This window comes from Microtus ochrogaster, chromosome 16 (genome assembly GCF_000317375.1).
Source record: "Microtus ochrogaster isolate Prairie Vole_2 chromosome 16, MicOch1.0, whole genome shotgun sequence".
Classification (NCBI taxonomy): domain Eukaryota; kingdom Metazoa; phylum Chordata; class Mammalia; order Rodentia; family Cricetidae; genus Microtus; species Microtus ochrogaster.
Genome location: NC_022018.1, coordinates 20,420,697 through 20,432,581, shown reverse-complemented (window position 1 = coordinate 20,432,581; position 11,885 = coordinate 20,420,697). Strand labels below are relative to the sequence as shown.

Here is an 11,885-nt window from a genome sequence, read left to right as displayed (position 1 = left end):
TTAATTAATCCAGGCCAGTGGGTACAAGAAGACAATTTTAATATAAAAGCACACTCACACACCCGGAGTTCAGCGATCCACCGTAAACCGGAAACAGGAAGGGCTCCAGTCCGCGTCCCAATTAATTAGTAAAAACATTCGCCCAAGGCTGTCCCGCCCCAAAAGGCGGGGTCTCTCTACAAGTAACAGTCTCCTTCTAAGGACTGTTTGGGTTTACTATCTCTCACAGGTTTCTTCCTGATTTTAGCCTCCTTCTTCCAGTCTACTCTGTCAGAGTTAAATCCAGAGACCAGTTTTCAGAACTTCTTGTCCCTGTGTTTATAGGGTGGATTGTTGATTCTTCCTAGACTTGGTTTTGAGATTCCAACCCTGGTCCTCCTCTCTGAGAGGTTGTAGGTTCCTCCTCTTCTTGCATCATGCAACCTTGGGAAAGTGGTCTGCTTTGTGCCTTCAGCCTCATAACTCTTAGTGATGTTACCAGGACTGTGGATTTAGATGCCATTTATGTCCCAAGTGCTGTCATTAGCTTCTCCTGCTCTGTTACTCTCCTGATGTCTATGTTCATTGTATGTCTGCCTGCTGTCTGGTAACTATTTTAAATTCATCGTGTCAAAACCTGAGCAGCCCTCTGTCCTTAGTGGCAACTTCCAAAACCCTTGGACCTTCCTTTTCCATCTTGTGTCCTCTGTGGCGCTGCTCCTCTCACTGCCTCTACTCTGTCATGCTAGTCTTGGTCCACTTTACTGTTCTCTCAAGGTCTGTGTGGGTGCACGCTCATAGCCCCAGCAGTCTGCAGATGGAGACAGGCAGGCAAATTTTGAGGCCAGCTTGGGCTATATACTGACACCATGTCTTTTTTTTAAAGTCTCCTGATATAGTCTAGTGGCTAATTAACTTAAAATGTTTAAAGATCTGATTAACCAAGGTGATGACATTTGGTGAGTGTGTTGCAACTTCTGTGAAACATTCGTTCATCACCATTATGAATTTTATGAGTTAGGTCAGTCTTCCTACCTTCCCCAATCCCTGATCAAATCACCTGTGTCTGATGCAAAGGGAGTAGGATTATAGTAAAACATGTGTTTGCTTTCACAGTACAACTGTTCTAAACATTGGTGCTTTAGCTGATTTCAACTTATGTGTTCAGTGCTGAATGACCATCTGATGTGGGGTGTCCTGTATATGTGCTTCGTTTAGTGTTTGATGAATAAAGCTCTTTGGACTAACGCTTAGTGGAGCAAAGCCAGGCAAAAAATCCGAACAGAGATAGAGATGATAGATAGATAGATAGATAGATAGATAGATAGATAGATAGATAGATAGATAGATAACGCAGAGTCAGGAGACACCATGTAGCTGCCGAAGGAGACAAATACTGGATCCCTACCAGTAAGCCACAGCCTCATGTCTATACATAGATTGATCAAAATGGGTCAATTTAAGATGTAAGAGCTAGCTAGAAATATGCCTGAATCATTGACTGAACACTGTTGTAATTAATATAGTTTCTGTGTGATTATTTGTGTTGGAGCAGTCAGGAAACATAGGAGCAATCTCCACTTACTGATGGCACCCATATGTTTGGGCCTAGCCTGCGTGGCCAGCCACATACTTTCAGTTTGGGTGCTTGTATGCCGGTTCAGGGTTAGGAGGAAAGTAGCTGAGAGCATGCCTGCAGCTCACCACCCCCGCCTGGGAAAGCAGCTGGATCAGGTTTGCTAGGCGTGCATAGGCAGGAAAGCATGGTGGATTCCCGCTGCCGTACACTGAGACATTTGCAGGCCAAGCAATGTGCTACATGGCAAATTTAGCTTTTACTCAGATAAAAAGGGTTTCTATGTTGCATGCACCTTCCTAGAGTTGAGGTGCTGAGTGCTGCTCCTACCTTACTATCCCAGAGCAGTAAAGGTACCTCTTCCATATTGAAAGGCTGAGAGAGGCGGAGGCAACATCCAGGGCCACTGCAACTACATTGCTTGTATGCTATGAATATGTTTTCTTAGCATAGGTTATTAAAGAAGCTATTTCGAACTGGGCGGTGGTGGTCCACGCCTTTAATTCCAGCACTTGCGAGGCAGTGTCAGGTAGATCTATGTGAGTTCGAGGCCAGCCTGGTCTACAAGAGCTAGTTCCAGGACTGGCTTCAAAGCTACAGAGAAACCCTGTCTCGAAAAACCGAAAAATGAAGCAGCTGTTTTGGCCAGTGGTTTAGTAGAGTAAAGCCAGGCAGGAAATTCAAACAGAGATATAGACAGAAAGTAGTCAGAGAGATGCCACGTAGCTGCGGAAAGAGAAAGATGCCGCCTGCGAGCCAGATCCTTACCAGTAGCCCAAAAACTCGTGACTATGATACACAGATTAATAGAAAAGGGTTAATTTAAGATGTAAGAGTTAGCTAGAAATATGCCTAAGCTATTCTATTGGCCAGTGTTGTAATTAATATAGTTTCTGTGTTATAATTTGGGTCTGAGTAGTCGGGCAGTCTCTGCCTTTACCCATCAGCTGACTTGGCCTGTTTGTTTGGTGCTGACTGGCCTGTGTCAGCTCCACTGCCCAGATTGTGACAAACCTCAACCTGATTTTGATCTGAAAGTTGTTAACCTAGAGAAGCCTCTTGTCTTTAAGGATAATGACAATAATTAACATTTTATAGAACATCGCTGCAGGGAAGAGAGTCACAGCATATTTAAGTCTAGACCAACCATTTAGTGGCTCGAAACCATGTAGTTTTTAATCTTCAAAAAAAAGAGGTAGATTTAAATCATGACTAATGAAGCCAGTGCCAACACATTTAAATCCAGTCATATATGTAAACAAAGACCATGGCCCACAGGGGATGGCTTAGTGCTTTGGCTCACAGAATGAGCTATTTAATGCTGTACTGAGAGTGTTCTCATTAGTGTACTGGGATTCGCCAAATACAATGCTCTGGAAAGGAGGGAATAAGTTGCAAGATTTCATTACCAAACAGCAGGAGCTAGTGACCTGTTTAAAAGCTTGGTGTCTCTTTGCTGTCAATCCTGTTATTCTAAACACCTTCCATGGCTCATGACATCCCTTGTGTTTTTTTTTTTATCTTTAGGAATTATTATTACTCTTACAATGCTGAAGGTCAAACACAGAACTTCACAAATGCTAGGTCGATGCTTTGCCAATGCAGTACAATCCCAGCTTCTATTTCTTGTGTTAATGTGAGGGAATCATGATCTCTCTTCTTTCATAACTACTATACATTTGTGAAGAAGTTTACATCAGGTGTTATTTTGATAGGAAAGAATCTTATAAATGTTCTCTAAGAATCAAAATCAATATAAGATCTGTATGTTTATCTGTATGTCTACATACACATAGTAAGAGGAAGTCATAGTCATCAATTCCCTCTATCGGAGAAGCTGAGAAATCCCGTGAGCCACTATCTGCATTGTGGAAACCCAGGAGACCCTGTGGTGTGATTAATCAAGGCTTGAGAAAGAGCGCCAACAGTGTAGGTCACTGACTGCTAAGACCTGAGAACTAGCGCTGTGGTAAGGATTGGGGTATTGGTATAAGGACTGTATTTCAAAGTTTGGAGAGTCAGAAGCTGTTGTGTTTGCAGTGACAACATGAGAGGCTGGGCTTTACCGGTTCAGACAGAAAGGGAGTTGGCTCTTCCTTTATGCAAGGTGCCTGAACATGTGAGTGGTTCATCTTTCCTCAGCCTCTGATTCAAATGTGTATTTCTCCCAAGAGCACTTCCATGGGTACACCCCTGTGAGTTACTGGGGATCCCCTTACTCCAGTCAAGGTGACATGTAAAATGCAGTCATTGCAAAAGTGCTCATTGTTTAATTTAGAATATGGCCTTCATTCATTCCCCCCAGCTGAGATGAAGAATTCAGGGTTTGCATGCTGTTGAAAACAGGCAAGCAGGGCCCTTGAGATGGTTCACTGGGCATAGTAACCCACACTGCGTTTCCACGAACCAACTCCTTCAAGTTGTCCTCTGTGCTCCACGCATGCACCATGGCACAAGTGTACTCTCTCTCTAGTTCTCTGCTTGGTCTTGGTATCTCCCTCCAACTCTCTCTTTCTCTCTCTCTCTCCTCTTTCCTCTCCTCTCTCCCTTCTCTCTCTTGAGCATGTTAAACAAATGTAATACAAATAGACAAAAATATCATCAATCCAAGCCTTGGATTTAATAGGATTTGTCTTTCAAATAAAGCTCAATTTTCATTTATCAGTAATTTTAATTGTATCCCAGTGTGAAGCAGCAGAAAGCCACCCCTCCCTCAAAGAGGAGACACACACACTTAGATCAGTCTGTAGAAGAACCAGTTAACGTTTCATTCTCCTCTCGGCTTCACCTGCAGATTTCATTGTCTTCTCTGTGAAAATTGATGTGACCTTGAAGTACTTTTCGTTATTGCCACTGTCAATATAAGTTTTGTCAGTAGAGGGCGCTGGCAGGACATGCAGCAGGAAGAGGCTGCCCTTGATCTGTGGTTTGCATTTGCTGAGTTTTGCTTCTGTCATGGGCTTCTCAACAGCCCATGTGGGAGTCTCCAATGACAGTTACCCACTTTGAGTTTTAGCTACACACCCACAAAGAGATTATTAGTGAGCCTTATGGACAGGCCTGGGCTGCTCTCTTGGGGGCTCTATGTCACTGTGTGCCAGTGGGTGCTCATTGTCTGTGGGCTCAACACTATCTTAGGCAAATGTTAAAGATACTTTAAAAAAATACTTAAATGATTCCGTTGTAGAGATAATGAAACATACACCCAAGTAAGAAGGACAAATCCAGTCAGCAGAATACAGTTTGCAGTGGCACTGCCTCACAGTTAATGAGAATAAGCTGGATCCCAGAAGTGGAAATGGTTTGTTCTAACTCTAAAAGTAGCACCAGAAGTGCGGAAGTCATTGCCTTAAACATATGGGTTCAGTGAAACACGTGAAGGAGAAAGAGTGCGAGAGCCATCCTAGTAATTATTTTATTTATCTTACTTATTAAAATTCATGACTCTAAGTATAAGTTAGATGTCATTAAAGGTATGACATCTTGTATCTGTATAGCAAAGAATGAATTTGATGTTTAGCTTATTGCCATATTGTGAACTAATATCAATATATGTATATAGTTTTCAGTTTAATTGTGTATTTGTTTAATGAAAAGGTATATTTTGGATATATATTGTCTCAGGAAAAGAGTAGACTTTTTTATTTATGGCTGTTTCATGTTTGGCATGCCCACCTAATTGTCTGTCATCAATCTGTCTTATCTAGCACCAAAGATCGTAAGAATACTGAAGGCATAGAGCGGTGTCTTCTCAATTTGGGGAGCTAGCACAGTGCTCTGAAAATAAGACTCAGTAAACGTCGATTCTTAGGAATTTACTTTAAAAAGACTTAGCCCATTTTGTGCTGCCAAACAGAATATAGTAGTTTCCAAGGACTTTTCTTTCTGTAGTTTTCATTATCTGTCATCAACTGTCGTCTGAGAATATTAAATGGAAAATTCCAGAAATAAACAACTCATAAGCTTCAAATTGTGTACCTTCTTGAGTGGGGTGATGAAATTCTGCAGCATCCCACCTGAAGTGTGAATTAGCCCTTTGTCCAGTGTGTTCACACTGCATAGCCACCTGCCCCTTAATCATTTATTTAGCCTCACTTTAGGATCCACTGTCATAATATTATGGTGCGTCTTTCCACCATGTAGCCTTTATTTTATGTAATAGTCACCCCAAGGCTCCAAAGAATATATAGGAAATGGTGCATCAGGATACACATTTATATATACTATCTGCTTTCAAACAATGCTCTGGGGATCGTGGATAAGTGCGACCAGTGCTGGACTGACTAATTCGTAAGACATTTATCATCTCATGGTTCTGAAGAACTAGTTGAACACTGATGGAACCGTGTGGGACTTAACAGGGCAACTTCACAGTGTCATTAGTTGGAGGGAGGGAGAGGAAAGCAAAGGAAGGACTGAACTTGCTTTTTGTAATGAATTCACATGTAAGGAACTGACTTAGATGATAATAATGTTAATTTCTTCAGGCACTTAATTATCCCTGGAGTCATTTTTCAAGGAATAGGCATTTTTTAAAACAACTCTTGAAATTAGTAGGAAAAAAAAACCTCTTTTGTTTTCATCCTTTTACATTTTAAGTCTCTTCCATGACTGCTGATCCTGGCAATTGTTGAGTGTGGGGATGTATCTCTGTGGGAGTTAGGAAGGGAGGAAGGGTGAGGGAGTACTGTCTTATAAATGGAGTAATGGTGAGATGTTTTAAAGTCTTTGTATTGTAAAGAAGACCTAGTTTATACAGAGTGCCAGGTTTTAAAGAGAATTAATGTGAACTATCACAAATACTTAAAAGTATAATTATATTTTTCCATAGTCTAATTTAGGGTTATTCTTACTACCATTTTTGGCTAAATACAGCCTCGGGGGTGTTTGGATTCACTCAGATACCCATTGTTACATATCTGACTTTACAGTGGTGCCACGTGCATGTACCTGTAAGTTAGCACTGATGCGTGTTAGAAAGGTAAGAGATACACTAATCAGGAGTCCATAATTTACTGTTCTTTGCTTGTTAAGTGTCTTGTAAAGCTGTCGCTATGATGGATGTCAGCCCTTACTCAGACTAGGGGTATGTTGGTGCCTCAGGAGGTCTTGGTGTTTTTGTAGACAGCAGACAGAAATAAAATGAATTTTGTCCTTTTTACCTCCTGTAATCCTGCTAGAAAATGCACCATGTGCTGGGATCTGATATTGACTTCTGCCAGGTCACCTCCCTCAAGAGTCATGGGCAAGCCCCACTGCAACAGTCTGCTGCTTTCAACTGAGACGAATGGCTCCTGTGGATGCCGCACTTCCGTCTGCCAAGAATGCCACAGTAACCTGCATCTGCCACCAGAGGGGAAGCAGAAAACTCCATACACTGCAGATATAAACTACATTTTGCACAGTCCCTTTGGGGGAAAAAATCATAGTCCACAGTGATAGAACAGCCCCGTAAATCACCATGTGGGGCTGATTTTTGTCCTACGTGGCAGAACTTTATTTCCATGTTAGATAATGCAAATCTTTTGAAGTTTTATGTTATTAGGAATTCTTTGCGAACTACAAAGCCATTTGGAGCTACTCTATCCATTTTTTCCTAAGGAAGTTTTTCCTCCTCATGACTCATTCCACTCCATGGCTAATAAGAGGGGAATGTAATAACGGTTAAAGAAAGGAATGCATGCATTTTCTTCCTTTTTCCTTCTTTCTTTTTTATCTCTTTTTCTTTCTTTCTTCCTTTCTTTCTTTCTTTCTTTCTTTTTTTTTTTTCTTTCTTTCTTTCTTTCTTACTTTCTCTCTTTCTTTTTGAGCACTGTACACATTTTCTGTCTTGGGTTATGTAAACCTGCATGACTTTAAAATGCTGACAAGTGTGGAAGGTAAAAAGCTCTCCTGTTAATATATACTTCTTTGGAATTTAAAAATCAAAACACTTTCTCTGCTTCTTGAGAGAATTGTTTTGCTTGATGGCCCAGAATACAAATCCAGTAAAAATGACATATTTCAGCTGTCACTTACACATACACCTTCAGTGAAATTAATGAGATCACCCTAAGATTGCACTTTGTGTTTTATTTTTACTTTATAGGTCTGTATGAGCTGTTGGCTGCTCTGCCCACCCAGCTGCAGCCACATGTGAATAGCCAGGAGGACCTGACCTTCCTCTGGGACATGTTTGGTGAAAAGAGCCTGCATTCACTGGTCAAGGTAAACCACACTGATGTCAAGTTCTCTGAGTGCCATCTAGTAAACCAGAGACAAAATTGTTACTGTCTGAAAACAAAACAGCCTTGTTATGTTTCACGGCCAGGCGTGGAAGTTGTTAAAAATCTTACCAAAAATACATAGATGACTTCACGGAAGGGCACGATGTGGCTGTGCAGGCATTAGCAGCGGCATGCGGCTGCCCTTGTTTAGACAAAAGACAAAATAGTGACAGGAAGGTTGAGACTCTGTTATGGTCGACATTTGTGGGCTGGAATTTCACTTAAATAAACAAATGTTCACAGCAGAAATTAGAAGGGATATGTGTTCTGAGGTCAGAAACGGCAGCAGTCCAGAAGCCACATTAATTTAAAATAATTTCCTTTAACAAAGTCAACTGAAATTCTAGTATGCTGTTTCTTTTATCGGCCTGACTCCATTGAAATGGTATTTTGTAGAGGAATACAGTGGAGCTATTATGAATAAAAACAGTTTTTGGAGCCCATTTTAGGGAAAGCATCCTGCCACGAGAACTGTCAGCCACAGGGAACCAGATCCCGTCTTACAGAAACACTGGGAGTGACCAGCTCTCTTAAAATAGTAAAATGAGAATAAGAAGCTCACTGGAAAACACGCTGATCAAACTTCTGGAAATATAAACTGCGTTTTCTCTCATTTAACTCAGGCTGAAAGAAATGCCTAGTCTTTCTTGTGTCTGTAGGAGATAGAAGCCCATGTCTCCGTGAAATCTGGACCTATACTTTATTCAGCTAACTTTGTTAGGGTTGTCTGTCGTGAGGGGAGGCTTTTATCTGGTACGTAGTATTCGAAAATGGACCATTTCTGAATTGCCACTGTTTACAGAGCAGAAATGGTCTGTGTGTTTCTTTTCCTGAAATTTGTCTGTTTTGAATAGCAACAATACTAAAGAAACTAACGTCAATACGTGGTCCTCCCTAGCAGTACATTTTACAGCCTAGAGTTATTCATTAATTTATTTTTTCATAATAATTCAATTACTGAGGTATCTTTATGCTCTAATTCATTTTAGGCAGCTTAGTTAATTTCTTGGGATGGGTGAGAAATGATCTTGGGCTTATAATTTAGGAATTCTCATGCCTTAGTATAGTAATAATAAAAAATGTTTCTCTATTGAATGTGTGGAAATGGAGTAGCTACAGTTCCATGCACACTGATTTTAGCGTTTGCCGTAAAGAATAACATGTATTTGAATTGGCATCATCCATGTGTCACTAAGTAAACATTCCCCCAAATAATAGATGCATGTTTATTTGCATTTATTTATAACATAGCTGTAATTTCATTACCTAAAATAGAAGGCAGAATGTGTGTCAGCAAGTTGACAATTTTTATAAAACTGTTACCATCTCAGTTCTTGGATAGTTATGTATGTTAGGTAGATTTATTACATATTGAGGAAAAGGTTATCAGAGCACATAAAAAGTGAAAGAATTCCAGAGGTTGTGGTTACCACTGTTAAAAGGATGAAACTAACGTATGGAATAAATTCCTACATACATTGGACAGTGAGTCTTCAAAATAGGTTATTTTTCAAAGTGTCTGTCAGTGGCAAGTGGGTAGGAAGTATCCAAGACGGTGCTAGTATCTGGTTTCCTAAAAACAAAGAGGCCAATGGATGGATGTTTTGGCATTTTAGATAGCTCAGTTGTCATGCGTACTGTTCCACATGTTTTCAGTAATTGCTATAAAATGCATTTTTTCAAACGAGTCTCATTTGATGCCACTCGCATAGTATTTGTGCTTCATCCGTCCTCTCCTCCGCCCCCAGCTCTGATTAGATGCAGCTCTCAGTTGTGTCCTCTGCCTGACCCATTCTACTAGTTTTAAATATGTAAAGTCTAAAGCGCCTCCAGGAGGCAAACTCATGGGATCTTAGCTTAAAACATCTGGAACAGACCACTTAACTGTATTCCAAATGCCTCTAGTTAAGACTGGAGGACAGAAGCCTTTAGCGTTTGTACATAAATCTTTCTAGAGCCAAAGGAATTTGTTTGAAAAGATTTGTTATAGAGTGAACCAAAATGTGCTTGAGTTTTATGCTCTTGCCTGAAGTTAAAGCTGTTACTGTGTGATTTAGAACTGGAGAATGCAGAATTTGATTTTCATTCTAGCACAGAATTTTCATGGTCCTTGTAGTGTGTGTCTCTGTGTGTGTGTGTGTCTCTCTCTGTGTGTGTGTGGTGTAAATTGCCACACAGTTTTAAAGGTTCAAAATACTTGTAATTTTGGCAACTGATGTAAAAATACTCAAGAAGAACTGCACATTACAGTCTGAGTGACAGGTACTGCCCTCTACTTTGGATATTGAGATTGTTACTGGAAAGAAAGATGATCCTAGAGTCCTTGTCCAACTTTTTGATGATATAACCCAGTATTACCTATAAAGTTGATGCTCCAAAGAGGCACAGTTGAGTTAACAAAAAAAAAATCACAAAGAGTCTCAATATTTTAAATGAGTTTATGATTTTGCACTGGGACACATTCATAGTTAGATGCACCTACAGGGTGTCCGCTGAGCATGATTTTTAAAAGAAAAGCTGAAAATAAAAGCACAAGGTGTCATTCTGTTGGTCTCAGGAGGAAGGCAGTGCTGAGAGCGTTTGAGAGCTCTCGTGTCTGCTTGGTGGGACCTGCACATGTGGAGGACTAGGAAGCATCATTCACTCAGTCCAGCCAGCACAAGAGGGCACATCTTTTGCAAATGCAGAGTCCACGTAGCGTTTGTTTTATGCCCTAACTTCATTTCTAGTTTTATCTTCTGTTCTTACCACTTTAAAAAAATGAATGAGTGCTCATTACTTAATTTTCTTTAGTTGTGTATATATTTATAATCTGATTTAAATTCATTTTAGAACAAGATAGGGCGTAGAACTTGCTTAAATATTGAATTTCTTTTAAATTGTGTTGCACTTGTATCTCCTCAAGAAACTTCTCTTTTTAACTCAAAATTTTGTTGGCTGTCTAAGATGTGGATACCCAACCATTATGACTTTACACTCTTACACATGTTCCTCCAGCCTTTCAGTAGTTATGTGTGGGAGGACATGAAGTAAATAAAAGTTTGACTATTTCAACAAACATTGATTTGTATTTTCAGGGAGATTTTTCGTGCACAACAGAATTACTGTGCTTTTTTTCTGGATTTCAGTGTTAGAACAGCAATGCGACCTGTGGAATTTCAGTCGGTAGAGTGCTTGCCTTAAAGTCATAAGGATCTGAATCTGATTCCACAGAACCTGTGTTAAAGCCTGTATTTATAATGCCAGGACTAGGAAGGCAGAGGTTCCAGAGATTCTGTGGTGCTAAACCAGCCTGCTTGATGAATTCTATGTCAGTAAAGACACTGTGTATAAAAATCAAAGTGGTTGGTACCTGAGGATTGACACCCAAAGTTGTCCTCTGGCGTTCATGAATATATACACCCTACCACTCCCCTACTATTATTTTCAATTAGAATAAATACAGTTAGACCTGCACATCACTCATGTGCCCAGTCCCAGTCTTAATAATGATTATTGATGAATAATTATTACTTTATAACTATTTTATTTCTGTCTTTGTTGAGTTCTTGCTATGTGCTGAGAAATTTCTAAACTATCTGCTGAGAATTTCCAAGATGAAGACACAGTCTTTTGTTTAATCTCCAGTTTTTCATGGCGTTATACATAGGTACTTGTCAATTATAGTGTCTCGTGATAAATCACATGTGTAATTCAGTATTAGCTCCAGTATGGGTTCCTTGAGGATTCGATTTCCTCAGTTAGATCCTGCCTGCTTAGCAGAAGTTTCTTAGGCAACTATTTATTGGGGGTAGTGGGAAGTTAGACAAAAGGAGTAATGTTCAGCTTAAGAGGTAATAGTGAACATTTTGCCTTTAGAATGGGGCGTGTTTGTCTGGCATATGAATTATGTAAAAATGGGGCGTGTTTGCCTGGCATATAAATTATGTGAAATTGTGAGTAAAGCCCAAGAAGGTAAAGATGTTCTCATCAGTGTCTTTGTAAACCCAAGTCAGTCGCGCGGCTGTTTCCTTGAAAGGGTAAAAGCAGGGGAGTAAAAAATACCTTTCTTTCTTTCTTTCTTT

At 40.1% G+C, this 11,885-nt stretch overlaps 1 protein-coding gene across 4 annotated transcripts in view; it reads left to right on the top strand.

Moving 5' to 3' along the window:
- The window catches only part of Mpp7 (membrane palmitoylated protein 7), a 273,759-nt gene that overhangs the window by 94,763 nt on the left and 167,111 nt on the right, over window positions 1-11,885 (top strand). For all 4 annotated transcript variants that reach the window (XM_026783024.1, XM_026783023.1, XM_026783025.1 and 1 more), the window contains exon 3: window positions 7,644-7,762. In XM_026783024.1, coding sequence (XP_026638825.1) covers window positions 7,644-7,762 — 119 coding nt within the window. The remainder of the gene's footprint in view (window positions 1-7,643; window positions 7,763-11,885) is intronic.